General features: G+C 41.0%; 2 protein-coding genes across 11 annotated transcripts in view; both read right to left on the reverse strand.

Moving 5' to 3' along the window:
* The window catches only part of LOC125723787 (uncharacterized), a 102,680-nt gene that overhangs the window by 53,649 nt on the left and 29,238 nt on the right, over positions 1-19,793 (reverse strand). The window lies entirely within an intron of this gene.
* On the reverse strand, positions 1,251-19,518 carry LOC125723806 (uncharacterized). 4 transcript variants are annotated; one of them, XR_007386971.1, is made up of 12 exons: positions 19,413-19,518; positions 18,772-18,852; positions 16,455-16,541; positions 8,352-8,444; positions 5,052-5,141; positions 4,723-4,815; positions 4,513-4,608; positions 4,188-4,206; positions 3,614-3,776; positions 2,886-2,940; positions 2,317-2,385; positions 1,251-1,940 (listed from the first exon to the last, which is right to left on the reverse strand). XR_007386971.1 is itself a non-coding variant. In XM_049000599.1 (12 exons), the coding sequence occupies exons 1-12, from the start codon at positions 19,459-19,461 to the stop codon at positions 1,845-1,847; spliced, it is 924 nt and encodes a 307-aa protein (XP_048856556.1). In that variant the 5' UTR covers positions 19,462-19,516; the 3' UTR covers positions 1,251-1,844. The 4 variants fall into 4 exon arrangements, 3 of the variants coding, with proteins under 3 accessions (XP_048856556.1, XP_048856558.1, XP_048856559.1); XM_049000599.1 differs by lacking the exon at positions 3,614-3,776 and adding an exon at positions 2,690-2,785 and having other exon boundaries at positions 19,413-19,516; XM_049000601.1 differs by lacking the exons at positions 2,317-2,385; positions 3,614-3,776 and adding an exon at positions 2,690-2,785 and having other exon boundaries at positions 19,413-19,517.

A 19,793-nucleotide genomic window follows, 5' to 3' on the forward strand; every position in this document is an offset into this window, starting at 1 on the left:
GTGATGTGAAAAGTGGATATTACGGCATCTTAGTGTCTTAAAGAAATGTGTAAAAACAGAATGCATGTGGTATTGTTAACTACATCTTTAACAAACATTGATTTCATGCTTTCACATTCAGTTAGGTCTGTTATCTATTTGCTTTTAATATCATTAGCCCATAAATGTCACTACCATTATGGGTTTAGTTTTTTTTTTTTTTAATCATTTAAAAAATTTCATTAATATTATTACTGATTTACAAGGAATCTTTCACATGATTTGTAGGGAGAGTCTATCTGCACTGAGGTCATGTAATCACGAGATTTAGTATATTTTATTAAGACAATCTGCTTGGCTGTGCTTGGACTGAGACAATTTCTTTTCTTACTGAGAAGTTTCCCTGCTTTGGCTGCTGGAACAAGTAGAGATACGATTTTTGTTAACTGGAAGAGATGAGAAAATTCCGAGCAGATATGGGGCTGAAAGATACTGTTAAACCTCCATAATGGCATCAGCAGAGATCAGTGCTCACTTGTTTTACCTCTCAGAGGCTTTCATTATTGTCATTTGCTTGAGCTGCTGTAGCTATGTGATGTTGACGACTGAAAAGGTTTGTAAACTTTCACAAAAGGCAGTACGCTACTCAGATGTGAAACATTTCCCTTTTTTGGCTATGTTCTCAGGACATTCCTCAGAGTCATACTGTTTTTCTGATCATTGCATGTCTGTAATGCAGTTGGACTCGATAATTTGATTTTTGAAGCAAAAACTTCTCTGACAGGTCCATGTTGACTGACTGAACATTGCTAGAACCCGAACACAGTCACTGACTATTTCATTATCACCACTATTTAAGGAAGTTATACCAGTGTTGGGAGACACTGCTCCATCTGGTTTGAACCTCTTGGATAAGTTTCATTTTGAGTCTTCCCATCTGCTCCTGGATATTTAAGAGCGGCTTTTATGCAGTGGTGCTTGACCTGAAGAAGTCAGATATTAGTAGAGACTGCAAATGTATTTCATACAGAATAGGGGTCTGATATAGGGCCTTTGTCATCCTTTAGCATTTTTTTAATTAACATTTGTTGGTGATTGTTTTGAAGTGAGCTACAAGTCTGGGCTTGATTCTGGGTACTTTTGCAAAAATTAAAGCCAAGCTGTACATAGTGCAAATAATTAAGTCAGGAAAGTGTTAAGTCCTGACTACCATAGCATTTACATATTAACTGCATTTGAGGGACTCACATTTGATAATGCAATTGACACAATGCAGTCAACAATTATGGCTTTATTGGTTCTCTGGCCTTGTTTACACTTGTGCCAAGAATGACAATACCACCTACAGAGTATTCCAAAGGTCACATGCATTTTACATAAATACACAATAGATACTAAACAGGGTTTTATTAGGTAGGTTTAAATTTTTATGGGGACAGGGCAGGGACAAGAGAAAAAAAAGTCACAGTGAGACAAAAAAAATTCTGTTGATCATTAACCAGTTTCAAGAGATTACTACATACCCACCAAGCCACAATGCTACCTAGAAAGAACACCACTACATACAAATTCCTGACAATCATTACATTTAAATACAAAAATGAAAAAATAATACTCTTCAATACTATTACATGTAAGGGTTGAGGCTAAGGTTAGGATTATGGTAATGGTTGGTATTAGGTTTAGTGTCAAATCAAGATTTATTGCTTTATGCAAAGTAAATATTGTGACACCAAATCAACCAAAAAGTATGAAAAATATGATGGACCCTGTTCAAGCAAATGTTCATCTTACACCCAGCAAGGTGTTTCATGTCAGTAAACAAAATGGACTGTAACAGTCAGCTGATTATGTGACCAGCTTGGTTACACAACAATCTTTGGCAAACTTGAGACCTGATATCTGAAACCTGTAAGTTGTATCTCGGATCCTTCAGATTTATCAGTTCTGCTCCAAGTAACCTGTGCATTGCAGAGGGTAAAGGTATGTTAAAGGTGCAAATGTTCCTTGACACATCAAAAATATATGAAATTCCATAACAGACAGTGTGGACTGAAGGCATTCACCATGAGAGGGTGTTATGTCTCTTATGTCCAATATCTCTCAGGATGACCTACTTTAGGAAGCAATTTACAGTGCTCCGCTACAAAAATCATACTTCAAAATTTTGTGGTCAGCTGCAGCGCTTACAGAATAACAGAACTCTCTCCCTGACTAAACCCAGGGTGAAAGTGGTTAGATTACAATATAGCTGTAATAGATCAATATACATACAGTGAAGTCTTCTAACCAAACTTACTGTACTTTTTAGTAACACTGCCTCGGGTGCATATTTACCTCCCCTGTTTCTGTTCCATTGGGATCAGTGGGTGAAAACTCTTCCATCTCCTGATCATCATGTGATCCCTACAAGGTTATTTGATTATTTTTATATTTACAATATAATATAAATAATATAATGACCATGAAATGGTATTTACCTTTCAGTTTGCATGCCACCCTTTTAAAGTATTCAAATAAGAAACTTTTGACATAATTATGTTTAACAGGACCATGTACATGGAGAATGTACTGACATATTCCTGTGTGCTGGATCTGTAACTAGTTTTAACAACAGGGGGCTGTGTACATGGAGAATGTACTGACATCTTCCTCTATCCCGGAGTTACAATAAGGGCTCTTCGCCTGCCTCTGCAGACTGCATACTTACCTCCCCTGTTTCTGTTCCATTGGGATCAGTAGGTGAAAACGCTTCCATCTCCTGATCATCATGTGAGGGATGGAGGAAGTGCACAGGGCCACAGATCTGCTAAAGACAAGGTTATCCCTCATATCCACAGTGAAGATAGTCAAAGTGATGTATAGAAATTAGACACCGAAGAGGCAGATGTATCTTGAACACCCACCTCATGAGGCTCATTATCCTGGTGTCTCTGAAGACAGGCAAATGATTGTTTTATTCTAAGGAAAAGACAGAGTCAGTACAACAGAGCGCTGGCAGTGGAGAACAGTTTCAGAAAACTGACTAGTGGCTCCCATAACCCTGAACAGGATGAGAGGTTGGAAGATGGATGGATGGATGCACAGTCACTTGTCATGTGTATTATATTCATGTCCAGTATTACTTTAAATTTAGGGAATTCCAGCAATTTCAAGAACTGATGAATAACAGAATGGGTTAGGGTAAGGGTAAGAGCATGGGTCCCACACAAAAAAAAACAAACATATTATAGAGAAGTTAGTGTGGTGAACCTACTGAAATGTTAATGTTTAAAATATGCTCTCATATATATCTGACAAAAATACTGATCACATATTATGTCTAATACAGATCTTGCTTGTTCCACACATTGAGGATTGGATTAAATATCTGAAATATTAATGTAATTATACATTAGACAGCTCCATGGCATCCTGAATGCCTGCTAAAAATACCACAGAAGTTAAATCAGGAGAGCATAATTCTGTGGAGGCCATGGACTCCATAATACACTCCAATTTCTCATTTCATGCTCTGCTGATATGTTTGGATCTGTATCTACTGTGAAGATGTTCCATGTGTTACACTGATTGACTGTATGGCAGATAGTCACAGGGTTTCACAAGGTGCCTAATGCTGCAGTGAGGTACGTACAGCAAACACGCAGGCTTGCCCTGACTGGTCCCCATTGTGTAAACACAGGGTACCGAGGATCATTTTATAGTTGGTGAACTGGCAGGGCATCTCAGAGAGGCAATGCTTCTCAGCAGTGCTGCTGGGTGGGCATGCCTTGATATCCAACCAGCTGCACTGCCTTCTGGGTATGAGAGGGAGAAGATGGTATGTCCACTCACTTCAATTCTCAACAACTGCCTCTTCATGGCATGTCTCGATTGTGGAAAGGCACCATAAGAGGCCCACATTGAGAGTCTGGCCAGTGCTGACAGGCTCTCTAACAGACCAGATGCTGGTCATCCTGGATCGTCTCCCTTCCACTAGCATCCATCTCACCACAGGGAACAAAGCTGAGCACAATTCCCACGCATGCAGGTCAGTGAGCTTCACCTGGACTTCCAGCATCATCCCATTAGTCTACCAGTGATAAAGTGTCTGATAACAAGGGCCGAGCTAAAGGATCTGGAGGTGTCTGGTCAGAGTCCTCAGCCTTAGTGATACAGGGCTGCTGGTAACTGCTTATGAATTCTACTTAGAAAAAATGTCTACTTACTCCTTTTTTCTGTCCATCCCTATAATAATAAAAAAAAGATACACAGTAATATAATTCAGAACAACATTTAATGTAACTGCCAGGAAATAATAATCAAAAGTGATTATATAATTCCGGCCTTCTCCGTTACATACAGAATGAATCAGCATGTGTACCTCCCAATGCAATATAAACTGTTCCCTATTACATCAATAAAATAGCAAGATAAAAGAAGGTTTAAAATGGTGCTTCAACTCAAATAAACGTTGACTGGAGAGCCCACAGCGCACTGGAAAAGTCCCACTGCGTATAACCCAGCTTAGTTTAACACACCTGTTATACTTACAGTATTCAGTGATCTTGATAAGAAACCAGCTAAAGAGGATGGATGACGCAGAAAAAAAGACAACAACCTGTAGGTCCAATGACCTCTTTCCTGTGTCTGAAATGATATGATCACAAAAATAACCAACAGAGTAAATGAGCAACAGCTAATAAACATAATAAAATCTCAGTAATCCATCTCTAAGGTTAAAATATAAAAATGTTAGTTTACCTGCTTTGAGTATTAATACTACAGCCAGGGCAATAGAATTCACCAGGGGGAGACTAACAGACCCGAACCAATAGAGAAGGATACGGGGTCTGTCTGAAAGAGAGGGAGAGAACATAGAGACATAAAATCACTTCAACATTCATACCATCATGATGTTTTTCATTATTTTCCACCATATTATACTCCCATAAGTTTCAAATATTGGAATATTTCACATTAATATGCAGACAGTAAAGTAATTCATACTTGTAATAATCATATTTCTTATTACATTAGATAGAAACCAAGACAAATATTCACTCAAAAAGTTTGAAAATAATGTTCTCTACCAAGTAAACGAAATCGAAGAAAGTCATCAAAGAATGATGTAAAAGTCGATGAATAGATGAATGTATACCGGGCCAACTTCACAAGTCGCTCTGCCGTAAAATGATGATTACAAGAGAAGGTTATTAATGAAGTGAACAACTTCCTGTTCCTCTAACATCAGACACAGGCAATACAGTACCAGCATAGGTAATTAATGGTAAACTGCATTTTAAAATTTGTCTTTTAAATAAAAATTGAAATCTTGCAAATGAAATGGTAAGGCAAAGCAATAGAATATGAGTCTCTGGTTAAGGTGGTTGACTGTCTGAAACAATAGTGCACACACACAAACATTCACACACCCTGCATCACGTGAGACACACATACACACACACACACACACCCTGCATCACGTGAGACACACATACACACACACACACACCCTGCATCACGTGATACACACATACACACACACACACCCTGCATCACGTGAGACACACACAGGGACACACAAACATTCACACACCCTGCATCACGTGAGACACACACAGGGACACACACACACCCTGCATCACGTGAGACACACAGGGACACACAGGGACACCCTGCATCACGTGAGACACACAGGGACACCCTGCATCACGTGAGACACACAGGGACACCCTGCATCACGTGAGACACACAGGGACACCCTGCATCACGTGAGACACACAGGGACACCCTGCATCACGTGAGACACACAGGGACACCCTGCATCACGTGAGACACACAGGGACACCCTGCATCACGTGAGACACACAGGGACACCCTGCATCACGTGAGACACACACACACACCCTGCATCACGTGATACACACAAACACACCCTGCATCACGTGATACACACAAACACATACACACCCTGCATCACGTGATACACACAAACACATACACACCCTGCATCACGTGATACACACAAACACACACACACCCTGCATCACGTGATACACACAAACACACACACACCCTGCATCACGTGATACACACAAACACACACACACCCTGCATCACGTGATACACACAAACACACACTCACGCACGCACCCTGCGTCACAGGCCCCACAGACACTCACACCCTGCATAACACGGCATGCATGCAAGCATACATACACACACACACACACACCCTGCATCACAGGGCACATACACACAGATATTCACATAAGAACATAAGAAATTTATAAACAAGAGTGGGCCATTCAGCCTATCAAGCGCATTTGGGGGGAACTTAACTAATAGCTCATAGTTCTTAAAATGTTATCTAGCTCTGATTTAAAGGAACCCAAATTTTTAGTTTGTGCTACACTAACAGGAAGACTGTTCCATACTCTAACGGCATGCTGTGCAAAGAAGTGCTTTCTCAAATTCATTTTAAAATGTTCTACCAATTTCCACTTATGGCCACGAGTTCTAGTATTTAAACTAATACTGAAGTAGCCATTTGGCTGAAGCATCCAGACCTGTTAGAATCTTGTATACCTGGATCATGTCCATCTTTAGTCTCCTTGCTCGAGGATAAACAGATTCAGCTCAGCTAACCTCTCCTCTAAGACATTCCTCTAAGATCAGGAACCATTCTCGTAGCCCTATGTTGTACCCTTTCCAAGGCAACAATGTCCGGCACACAATATTCTAGGTGGGGTCTTACCAAGGAATTGTATAATCTTAGCATCACCTCCCTTGACTTGAACTCCACACACCTGGAGATATACCCCAACATCCTATTGGCCTTTTTTATTGCTTCCCCACACTGGCAAAAGTGGGGCATGAAAACATCAACATACACACCGCGGTCTCTCATAATCAGCTACCTTTATTTCAGTAGAACCCATAAAATATCTGTAGTTTATATTTCTGCTCCCTTCGCGGATTACCTTACATTTATCTACAATAAATTTCATCTGCCAGGTATCAGCCCAGTCGCTAATTAAATCAAGATCCCATTGTAGCCTCTGTGCTGCTAGTTCAGTATTTGCTACACCACCCACCTTTGTGTCGTCTGCAAATTTAACCAGTTCGCTGTATGTATTGCTGTCAATATCATTAATGTAAATTAAGAACAATAGTGGTCCTAAAATTGAACCTTGTGGTACCCCACTATGAATGCAGGCCCACTGTGACATTGAACCTCTAATAACTACCCACTGCTTCCTGTATGTTAACCAGTTTTCGATCCAAGCTGCTACAGTTCCTGAAATCCCTGCAGCTTTAAGCTTAAGCAAGAGCCGTTTGTGGGAGACAACAAAGGCCTTCTGGAAATCTAAGTAGATCACATTGTAGGCCTTTTTGTGATCAATTTCTCTTGTAGCGTCCTCAAAGAACTCAAGTAGATTAGTTAAACAGGATCTACCTCTCCTAAACCCATCTTGGCTATCCCTCAGAATGTTATTTGAATCCAGGTAATCTATCATTTTCACTTGGATTATAGCTTCCATTACTTTTCCAGTTATGCAACTGATTGGCCTTTAATTTTCTGGATTACTTCTATCCCCTTTTTTGAATATGGGCATTATATTAGCATGCTTCCAATCAGAAGGTACCACACCAGCAGATAGGGATTTCTGAAATAGTAAAGTTAGCGGTTGGCTAATAATATCCCTCATCTCTTTTAAAACTATAGGTACTGTAAGATGCCATTAGGGCCCTGTGATTTATTTTTTTTGAGCTTAGCTAGGCTTTGTACCACAGACTCAGTTATACATACTGGTCATAGATGACGCTGTATTTGTACTAATGTTCTCTACTGTGTGTAAAATAATCATTAAACTCATGAATTTCATTTTCAATTATAAGGCCCTTACCATCCTGTATATTAGTAATTTCAGCTTTTACACACCCTATATCACAGGGCAGATACAAACATAGTGTGGGTCTGTGTGTAAGAGGTAGAGAAGATGAGCACATGAGTTCTGCATATCTCCCACTGCATGACTCCCACTGTCAAGCCTGGAGGAAGCAGTGTGCTGGTCTGGGGTTTATTCATGGTGACAGAATCAGTTACCTTTGCTAAACTGTGATCAATGCAATCATTGGCTTTTTTGAGGTTTTAGAGATAACATCTAATTTGCTTGCATAGTTTGATACTCCTTGTTTTATTCTGTGATTTCATTTTTGATTATACAGTATTTATACTATACTACAGTATGATTCAATAAGGCTTGGTACTTAAAATTGTTACAAAACTGTATTGTTTATGGCATCAAAGAAACATATAGAAGTAAAAAACATTTTTTAAAGTATTGAGAAAAGAAATCATGACACAATAATTTTTTATCTCTTACCTTTGTCATCTTCCAGAGTCAAACTCACATACTGGGCACTTATTATTAGGTAAAATGGGAATACTATTACCAATAGGATCCTCTGACTCACATCTAAAAAGTATTAATAACACAAAGAGCAAAACAGTAGTTAGACATAAAATGAAACAGACCTTCATTTAAAAATCCATTGGTTTACTTTATGGGGTGATACCTAAAAACCAACAGTATGATTCAGTTTAAATTTTACCAATATTTCAAGTTACAGCTCACCCTGGTGGCATATATTAGGCAAGTGAACAAGTCAGTTCTTGAAGCTGATTAGTTGGAAGCAGGAAAAATTGGCAGTCATTTTACCTTCTACCCTCAGAACATTTTATGCAAGTCAAACTGCCATGGGCCACAATGTTAGGCAGGTGGTTTTAATGTTATGGCTGATTGGTGTATGTACAGGTCAGGTCAGGTTTGGGAGCATGTGCTGATGCATTGCGTTCCCGCACCCACTACACAACGAGACTCTGCAGGATCCCAGCTAGTGACCCTCCAGGCAGACACACGGTCCAATCCCATACTCCTTAAATAGCCATCCATCTGCCACAGCCAGGTGTTATGTGGGCGCCCCCTCAGCCTGGTCCAGTCACTTGCATCCTCATTGCTGAGGATCCTGTGAGCCAGATCACCCTCAGGAAAATGCGCCACATGGCTGTAGTGCCGTAACTGACGCTCACTCACAATGCAGATAATGTGCCTCATTCAGGAACCACTCGTTCGACAAAGTCAAAGTAGCAGTACCCAAGCATTCTCTGAAGAGACGCAGTTCTGAAAGAGTCCAGTCTTCATGTCAGCTCACTGGATAGTGTCCATGTCTCACAGCCTTTCAGAAAGACAGGGAGAACCAGGACTCTAAAGACTTGGACGTTGGTTGTCTTGCAAAGATATCGGGAGTGTCACACACCCCTTTCCAGCAACCTCATGCCCATCTGCTGACTTCATAGGAAGAGTCACCAGAGACATGATTGTCGCTGCTGAGGTAAGTAAATCTCTGGACAAGGTTGACACTACTGATGGCTGTGACTATGAAGTCATTACAGGCCTGGATCTTGGTTTTTATCCACAACACCTACAATCCCAGACACTCAGATTCCTCTCTAAGTCTCTCAAGAGCCCCGATCAGAACCTCCACTGACTGCATGAGAATCATAGGATCATCGGCAAAGTCAAGATAAAGTAAATCTTTCTTCACTAACTGATGCCCCAGAGCTGCTGGACCCCACAACCCTGTCATTCAAGTCGGATACCACCAGCATACAAACATGAAATAGCAGAGGAGCAAGAACACACCCCTGGCAAACCCCAAAATCAACTGGGAAGAATGCAGAGGTTCTCCTTCCACTCTGCACAGCACTCACAATACCAATGTATAGGTTGGCCAAGATGTTGAGCAACTTCGGTGGGTCTTGGGATGTCCCACAGGGCAACTCGATCAACTGAGTCAAACACTTTACAAAAACTAACAAAGGCCACAAAGAACCTCTGGGGATCTTCGAGCTTGCACTCGATGAGAACCCTCAGTGCCTGGATGCAGTGGATGGTAGGCTTCTTTGGCATAAACCTGACTGCTCTGGTCACTGACAAGTCAGCAAGTGATCACAGATCCTGTTAAGGATGACCCTAGCAAGGACCTTACCCGGCACCGAGAGCAGTGTTATCCCCCTGTAGCTGCCACAATCCAGGCAATTATCCATCCCTTTCCAGATAGGGGTCCATTTTCCAATCTGGTGGGATGATGCCCGACTCCAAAATGAATGCAAAGATTGCCTGCAATAGCAGAAGGACAACCTTACCACCAGCCGGGAGAAGTTCACCCTGGATACCTGTGGCCTTCCCTACCCCTTGCATGTTTTGGTGAATCAGCCATCTCAATGAGGCTGATAGGAGGATCAGCCTTGAGAACTGTGGACCCAGAGATGTCCAACATCCTAGCTGAAGGGTCAGCTTTAAACAACTACTCGAAGTAGCTGGGCCAGTGGGTCACAACTGCAGTATCATTCATAAGGACCATTGCATAACCCCCAAGACTGTAAGTCTCTGAGGAACAGATGCAGAGGTGTATAATGCTTCAATTCCTTTGTAAACAGCATGAGGGTCACTAGACCACAGACGGTGTCTCATCTGCTCACAGATTCATCCAACAATCGCCTCCTTATCTGCCCTCAGAGACCTCACAGCCATCCTCCTCACTTCCCGAGACAGACTGTAGTTCCCACCAAGTCCTGCACTGTAACATCTCTCAGTTATATCCAGCAAATTATGTCCTGCAAAATGAAACGCCTCCTTCTGGGAACACTGGCAACACAAACACAACCATCGGCAACCTTCAGAGTCTTTTCATAGAAGGTCTCCCACATCACATTTGAGTCAGCAGTTGTACCGAAGTTTCTCACACAAACTGCATGCAAATTCCTCAGAATCAGCTTGATATTGGAGTCTGGCCAAGTCCAAACTCATTCTCTTAGTAGGTGGGAACCTACTGGATCGAAGCTCAATCCTCAGAGTAGCAACAACAAATCTGTGGTCAGAATTCAGAAACTGGGCACTTCTGTAGACTCGGCAGTTCTGCAGGAGCCTCCAGGGTCTGCCTACGAGGATGTGATCGATCTCTTTCGCTGGACCACCAGTATTGGAGCACAAAGTTCAACGATGTGGCTCAGACTATTGGAACCTGGATCCAGCAACCCACAGCCCCTGACCTTTCACAAAGTCAACCACTCTCACCCCGGTCTCCAGACCCATGGGGACTGACACAATCCTCATAGCCAACCCTGTAAGTGTCATTAGTCACATTTAAGTCATCCATGGCCAGATGAGTGTCTCCTCGTGGGAACCCATCAACCACCGAGCGAAGATGCGAGTAAAACGTCGCCCTGAATGAGACATCACTCACCACAGTCAGAGCATAGACTGAGACAACAGATATGACACCCAAGGAGTACCTTAGCCTGAGTCTAATGATACACTCGTTGAAAGGATTGACGTCAGACACCATCAGGAGGAGCTGATCTGCTACAACAGTTACTCCCCAAGTATGGCAGCCATCAGATTGATTAGAACAAAGGTAGGTATATCCACCTACAAAGATCTGGCCACTCTCTGGTCTGCGTACCTCAGAGAATGCTGCCACCAAAATGCGGAGCTTATGAAGCTCCCCTGACAGCAGAAAAAAATGGTAATTGGGTCAGTCCGTGCCAAATCAACAAATGTCCAGAACTTCTGTAGTACTTCTTTCAATCTCCTGAAAAGCCTTACAAATTATATGCGCGATTCACAAGTGCAAAAAAGGGCGTGGCACCCAAATTTGAAAGGGCCATAACTTTGGACTGCATCAGAATCTTTCAATAAAACTTGGGGAATTTTCAGTGATCTCTATAAGGATCAAAATACCAAGTTTTCATCAAAATCAGGAATGATGCCCATGGAGTCCCTGGTTGATTTGGCATCAACTGAATTGCCTGTCAAGTTATGTCAGGTTTCACTCAGTTTTTGCTCTAGAGCCTGGTCTAAAGAACATAAAGGAACTCCTCCCTTAGTTGTAGTTTATTGAGGTCTTCAGTTTTGTTTCCAGGTCGATTAGATTCAGATTAGACTAGATTACAGTAAATCAGATCAGACTGATAACCTTCAAGATAAACAAAAAAGAAACATTGTATCACTTAAGAAAAGTTTACACTAAACAAATTCACAGCTATTACTTTAAGCACTGTAGTTCAGCACATTTCTTCCATGTAAAATCAGAACATCATATCCCAGTTTACATATGCAGCATACACAATCAAGAAACTAATTAAACATTATCATTAAACGCTTTTCCCTCCAAGCATAAACCATGCCTTTTCAACTTTCCATACAAAATAAATGAGTCACCAATTAGCAAACAAGCTATCCACCAATATCATTTACACACAGGTCAAATCAAACATTTTAGCTTCCTGAATCACTGATTCTGAAAACACAGGCTTCAAGTCTTAATTAACATTATTGAATATCTCCACAGTTAAATCAATACTGAAAATGGCTATTCCTTTACCAGTTGTGTCTTGAGCTGAATGTTCTTTTGTGTTTTGCTCTTTGCTGAAAGAATCCTGTGTATTTCCTTTGTTCACAAACTTTTTCTCCCATGGAGTTGTACAGGCCTTATAGCTGCTTCAGGAAGTTCAGGGTGATCTCTTTGGTTACTAACACACAGATCCTCTCTCTGCCCTCTACAGGTCTGGAGGTTTGGAGCTGAGATGTCCGAAAATGTTTGTTAATTGTCTCATAAGTGGATGAGGTTTCAGTGTTCTTTGAGTTGACGCGACACTTCCCACTTGACCTCCTAGTTCTTGAACCCAGGGAGGTCACATCAGTTGTGAATGCACAGTGTCAGATTCATTCTTTATGGTTTTGCTTTTGTTCTTCCGTAGGCAGTAGAACGATGACACATCTGATGTCCTTATGAAGAACTGCAGCAGGGATTTTGTTTAAGAGTTTCTTTGCTTTCTTCCTTTGATCAGATTTCATGGTCAGGACTGGTTAACTGGGGAAGGTTTTTACATGTACATCTCTGACAATGCCCCTCTTGTCAGCGTCGACACTGATGACTCGGGCAAGTTTATACTGACCCCTCAATGCATCTTGGTCAGCCACAGGCTAAGAGGCCAGTTTCTGCATCTTTGTACACAGCAAATCTGTTGAGGGTGGTGTCTTGAAAGGCTGCACCTTCTTGAACTGTAAGGAAGAGATCTCTTTGCGCTTCTTCATACTCACTGACAGTAAGTACAGCTTGTTTGGTTTTTAACTTTACCTCTATTGATGAAATTTCCTCCCACTTACGCCTACGTGAAGCTGTGGTTGAGCTCTTTGTCGGTACCATCTTCGACTTCATTGCAGCTCTCCATACCCAGGCAACGACTCTAATCAACATGGTTAGGTTGTTGAACTTTCTTGTATCAATGAGTTTTCTCACTGCAGAGCCAGCTGGTGGTCTATAGACTTGAATCTTGGATTCTTTTCTATTTGGGTTGCTGTGCAGTACGACATGGTCATTCTCCTCTGTCACTGCTACTGGAGGATTTGGAACTGCTGCCCCAGATGTCACATCACCTTTGCTCTTCTTGACCTGTGACCTGGTCAGTGCTGCTGAGAAGGACTTCCTTTGGAGTCTGTCTATGCCTTCTTTGGCAGACTTTGGAAGGTGATCTGGCTGAGACGTATATATTCTTCAAACAACTGGATAGGTTCTTCCCTCAACTCCTCAGACAATGGTTTGTCCCAAGTGTCTCAGGTCGTGCTGCTTCCAACGTCTTGGAATGCTCTTCTGAATGGTACCCTTTTCTTTAACAGGTGTAACAAGACCTATTGGTTCATACAGGCTAGCTACTTGGCTTAGCAACTGTCTTCTAGTTAGTGGGTTAGGAGTTTTCCCTCTCACTTCTTATCCAAGGAGATTTTGACCCACTCTCATTTTCTTCCTCCTCTTTGTGAAGTTGATTCAGGTCATGGGGTACAATTTGTTACTTTCAACAAGGTAACCGACTCTCAGGGCTTTGTTGTCTTCTTCTCTCATTTGGTTTGGGAGAATAATCACTCTGTCTGACGATACTCCTGGCTTTCCTGGCACATGCTTCTGTCTCACACGTTAGCCTGACCATACCCAAGGTTTGAGGAAGAATCCACCTGTCCTCAGGATTTCCTCAACCCTTTTGGTGTTCTCGTCCAGACAAGAGACAAGACGTTCCACCCACCTACCTGGATGGGCCGCCTCAATCTGGGACCCAAGTGCAAACATGCAGCAGGTGATACCTCAACACCACACCAGCACTGATCCCCATCAGGCCTGACCCTATTAGCTGTCCAATTGTTTCAACTCTTCCGGGGAAGAGGCTCCCGAAGACCCCCATCCCCTTCATGATGCGTGCAGCCTTTCCTGTGGGTGGCTGCAGCAGAGCTACCCCCACTGAGAGCATATGGGTATCATGCCTGTTTATACTAAGCAGTTGTGAGTTGTTTTACGGTGGCTGGAGTGCCAATCCTGCTACCAACCATCAATTTTTTTTCCCTGCATGTTGGAGGACCACTTCCAGGGCCGGATGCAGTTTAATGACCCAAGACATATATGATACACACCTATATACATATGAGAGGGAGTGACTCTTGAAGCAGAATTCTGATAACAAAAATGTAAAATAAAGTGATTGTTTTTAATGATAATGATTCCTGTGAGGAAAATATTTTTTGCCTCACAGGGGGCATGACGCTCAATGGGCTAATCCTCTGCTTGTGATCAGGCTCAAGGAGCCATAGACATGTGACTACTCTACTGATACTGGGCTTGAACTGGCAACCATTTAATCGCAAGCACCATTCCTTACCCTGCTGAGTCACACACCATCCCTTTAGATTGTAAGCTTGTACAGAAGCATGCACACAAAATTCCATAATCTGAAAGCAGCTCTGAGTAAGGAAAATGCTAATATTTTGGATGGCTGTTAATACACTATATAATAAAAGTATTGGGACCTCTTAAATTCACAACCATTGCCACATGTATATAAAATCCTCACCTAGCCATGCAGTTAGGTTTACAAACATTTGTGAAAGAATGGGTCATTCTGAAGAGCTCAGTGAATTAAAGTGTGGTACTGTCATAGAATGCCACCTTTGCAATAAGTATGTTAGTGAAATTTCTTCCCAGCTAGATATTCCACAGAGAACTGTAAGGGGCATTATTGCAAAGTGGAAGCATTTGGTAACAACAGAACCTCTGCCACAGAGTACTAGACCACATAAAGTAACAGTGGGGTCACTGAGTGCTGAGGCACATAGTGCGTCAAAGTCGCCAGCACTTTGTTGACTTAATTACTGCAGAGTTCCGAACTATCTCTGGCACAAACCCCAGCAAATACCAGTGCAACAGGAGCTTCATGAAATGAGCTTCCCTGGCTGAGCAGCTTTGTGCAAGCATCACATCACCAAGCGAAATTCCAAGCATTGGATAGAGTCATGTAAAGCACACTGCTACTGGACTGTGGAACATTGGAAACATGTTCTGTGGAGTGACAAATCATGCTTCTCTGTCTGGCAGTCTGATGGATGGGTTTAGGTTGCCAGGAGAACGTTACCTGCCTGACTGCATTGTGCCAACTATAAAGTTTGGTGGAGGAGAGATAATGCTAGTGGGTGGTTTTCAGGGGCTGTTCTTGGCCCCTTAGTTACAGTGAAAGTAACACTTTGGCATACCGATGCATTTTGGACAATTCTATGCTTCCAACTTGGGAAGAGCAGTTTGGGGAGCAGCCTTTTTTGTTCCAGCATGATTGCGCTCCAGTGCACAAAACAAGGTCCATGAAGACATGGTTGGGTACGATTAGTATGGAACAACTTGACTGGCCCACACAGAGCCCTGACTTCAACCCCATAAAACACTTTTGGGATCAACTAGAACATAAAACACCATAAAACACTTTTGGGATCAACATCAGTGCCTGACCTCACAAATGCTCTTCTGGATGAATGGGTAAAAATTCCCAGAAACACACTCCAAAATCTTGTGGAAAGCCTTCCCAGAAGACCAACAGCTGTTTCAGCTGCAAGGGGGGGACCAACTCCATACTGATGCCAGTGGATTTAGACTGGGATGTCATAGAAGTTCCTCTAGGTGTAATGGCTAGGTGTCTCAAAATCTTTTTCCATATAGTGTATCTACAAACTCGGAAACTTTGGACTTTTACCCAAATAAGTTCCCAAGATACATTTTGGCAGAAATGAAATACCGCCCAAGCCTAAATGGTAGCTCAAATAAAAAAAATGTTTTCAGTTTCTAAACGTGAAAGTAACGTCTTCAAGTAGAAATGTGAAAGGCAAATGTGTGGGGAGTATGGTGTAAGTGGGTTAACATACTATAAGCTGGGCATTAATAATTTTTAAGTGGTTCTTTCCCAATCGTGCATTTAAAAACATATAATACACGGTTTGACATGCATTAATCCCTTCATAATGCAGTTTGGCGTGGTAATTTGAGTGTTTCTTTTTTAACTTTTATAGGTCAATGAAAGTAGGGCTGATCATAGTTCATCACAAAATACTTACAGAAATGTCTCCATGAATGCATGTATACTTCGGCGACAAAAGATGCAAACATTAATGAAGGAACTATTACAATCACAAGGAAATATCCTGGTAGGAGAAAGCAAACATAAGTACGCATTAGAGGTATACAAAACACGCACTAATTTCACATTCAAGCATTCATATATATATATATATATATATATATATATATATATATATATATATATATATATATATATATATATATATATATTCAATTGAATCACGGTTAATGACTTTGGGCTTTATTTTCCACTGAGGCACATCACGCTACAAAGTGCTTTTGATAGTTTTGTACCAGTGCATTGCTCATTTTCAAGGCATGTGTGCATGTTGTCAAAATGGCAAATGACTTTGTGCTTGCTTTGCACTTGTAGGAGTGGTGTTCTTTAAAAGAGGCGTGGTTGGGGGCATTGGCAGTGCGTTTCTACTTTAAGGCAGCAAAATCACCTTGCATTTTTGACCAACAAAAACTATGTCTAAAGTCTGTGACACATTGCTAAACTGTATTTAAGCGGCGCGTTTCAGAAATTTTATTTATACATGTTTTATTACAGAGTACATCTGATCAAACTGTTTAATGAAACACCAAAAGAAAAGAATATACAGTACAGGCCAAAAGTTTGGACACATCTTCTCATTCAATGTGTTGTCTTTATTTTCATGACCATTGGTAGGTTCTCAATGAAGGCATCAAAACTTTGAATGAACACATGTGGAGTTATGTACTTAACAAAAAAAGGTGACATAACTGAAAACGTGTTTTATATTTTAGTTTATTCAAAATAGCCATGCTTTGCTCCGATTACTGCTTTGCACACTCTTGGCATTCTCTCGATGAGCTTCAAGAGGTAGTCACCTGAAATTGTTTTCCAACAGTCTTGAAGGAGTTCCCAGAGGTGTTTAGCAAGTGTGCAAAGCAGTAATCAGAGCAAAGGGTGGCTATTGTATATTGTTGTGGCATGTACTGTATATTAAGTCAAGAACAAACCATATGATTAAAAAAAAATTTCGAGTTCATTATCAGAATTAAGCACATACCGTAATGGAAAGGACATTTGGATTGCTGACAGTGCATTTCAGGTGTTAAGATAAGTCAGGGCGACATTACAATACAGCCCTCAGAAGGTTGCAGCATTCGTTGGTGTGTGTTGTTTATTGCTTAACATTACCATGCATGAAAGATGTCTGTTGGACTTAAATGAGGACATATTAGAGGACTTTAGAAGGCGTCATGCTCAACTGCATGTGCCGATGCTTTTAAAGGTGAGGTGACGTACCATTCCAATTGGGTCATTGCATGTTATGCCCAAAAGAAGCGTATGAACCATTTTGCGGCTATTGCTGTGGCAAAGTCTGGTTTTTCCACAGTCAAAATAGCTAAATGTATTTGGACACACCTGCAAATGTCAGCTGTGTGTTGCTCTTTATGCTTTGCGTTCAATTGTCAATATTGAGCCCTTTGTTTCATGATTTGTACAGTTAAGCAATCCACATGTTACCTGCCCTTCTTTCTTTATTTAATCACATGGCCTTAACAGGAACACAGACTACAGTCGATTCTTCTGCATTGTGACTTTCCCCATTGCAGTTTCAAGATAGGGTCGGCATTAAAAATTAAATGGGAATTTTTTGAGAGTTTTTGACCGCAGACAACATGCAAAGGCCAGCAGAGGACACACAAAAATTTAGTAGCTTATAAATGCATAAAAAATATGCACAATGCAGGTTTGGAGGACACCCAGCATCGCGCATGACATCTTCCATTGATCTCGTAATGATCTTTGTATCTCACGTTCCTCGTATCGTATTGTTTCGCTTCATGCACCATGGGGACCAAATCCCAGGGGGCCTGTGCCCATAACCTCCAAGATACGGAATGGTTTACTGTAGAAAGGATAAAGTAAACCTTGGCAAATGTTCTTCTCCATCAAGCATGCAGAGGTGCTTTTATCCATCCCCCACTGTGCTGCAACCACACTTACATCATGTGACAAGTCTGGACCAATCAGGGATCAGTTGCACTTCTCTGCATGATGATTTATCAATTCCCTTATTTAAAGGGTAATGTCACTGCTGTATAGAGGCCAGAAAAGGTATGCTCTGCTTCACTTTAATGACAAAAAAAGCTTTGAATAAGCAGGTTTTTGCACTTTTTGTATAATTGTGTGGGGGAGGTTCTGTTGAACATTACACAAAGAAGATAAGATCTGAGTTTTGCAGAAGAATGTGAATGTAGAGAAATGAAACTACTGAGAGTTTCACAAAAACTTCATCTAACTTCGGGAAGGCTCACCTGATATAAAAACATTGTGCACCAAGGTAATAAGCTGATTATAAACAGCAAGAGTCATAAAATATGACAATGAAGGAATACCTGTACGGGCAAAAAGTCCAACAAATTAGACATAATTTTTTTCATTATTATAGATAACATCATAACACATTTTATTACAGAGTACTGAATCGCCTCAGTAAAAACTACCCAGTGTTTCAACAGATGTAATTTGTTCTGGATAAACAATCTGCTATGCTTTTAAAATAACCGAAACATTAATAAAATCATGTTTTATTGTTTTACTTCTTATTCTGTTTAGTTTCTTTTGTGTCTTTTATGTAAGTAGCTTAGTATTTACCAATATAACTTCTAAAGGAAAACCAATTGAACAAACACCATATAAATTACTGTTATGAAAATCCCTGTCTTATGCATTTACTTCCTACAATAGGCCCCAGCCCCCTTGCTGGACAAGTGGTCGGAAGATTATGGATTTTATGAAAACTGTAAAAGTTCATGTGTCTGTGTCTATAATTCAGTATAATCTAAAAGACAGAGACACTGCTAGATTTCAATACAATGCAATATTCCTGTGAAATAACACTGGTCTACACTTTAAAATAAAAATACAGGTTATCGAAACTTGAAGATATACTTACACATAAATAAATAATTTATTCTAGGATGCTTTTCTTCTGCAGGTTTCATTATGTAATAGGTCAGAACAATCCCACAGCTAACAACTGAAAAGATGCAAAAATTAGTTGTCATGAAATTTGCATGAAATACACAAGTATAAAGAAGGTTCCGTTCCTAATAGAATTGCCATTATAAACACTATCAATATTTGCTATTTTTCCACTGAATGCAAAATTTAGCATAGTTAAATGATTTGTATTCGGTTTGGAACACACAACAAAGGGATTTGCAGGTAGCCATGCGGCCAACAGGGAAAAACACAAAGGCTGACAACAGGAGGGACAGGATGACCAGCAATTCCTGCTGGCCAAAACAGGGAAGGGAACATGAAAGACTCAGAC

This window comes from Brienomyrus brachyistius, unplaced genomic scaffold (assembly GCF_023856365.1).
Source record: "Brienomyrus brachyistius isolate T26 unplaced genomic scaffold, BBRACH_0.4 scaffold51, whole genome shotgun sequence".
In the NCBI taxonomy this organism is placed as follows: Eukaryota; Metazoa; Chordata; class Actinopteri; order Osteoglossiformes; family Mormyridae; genus Brienomyrus; species Brienomyrus brachyistius.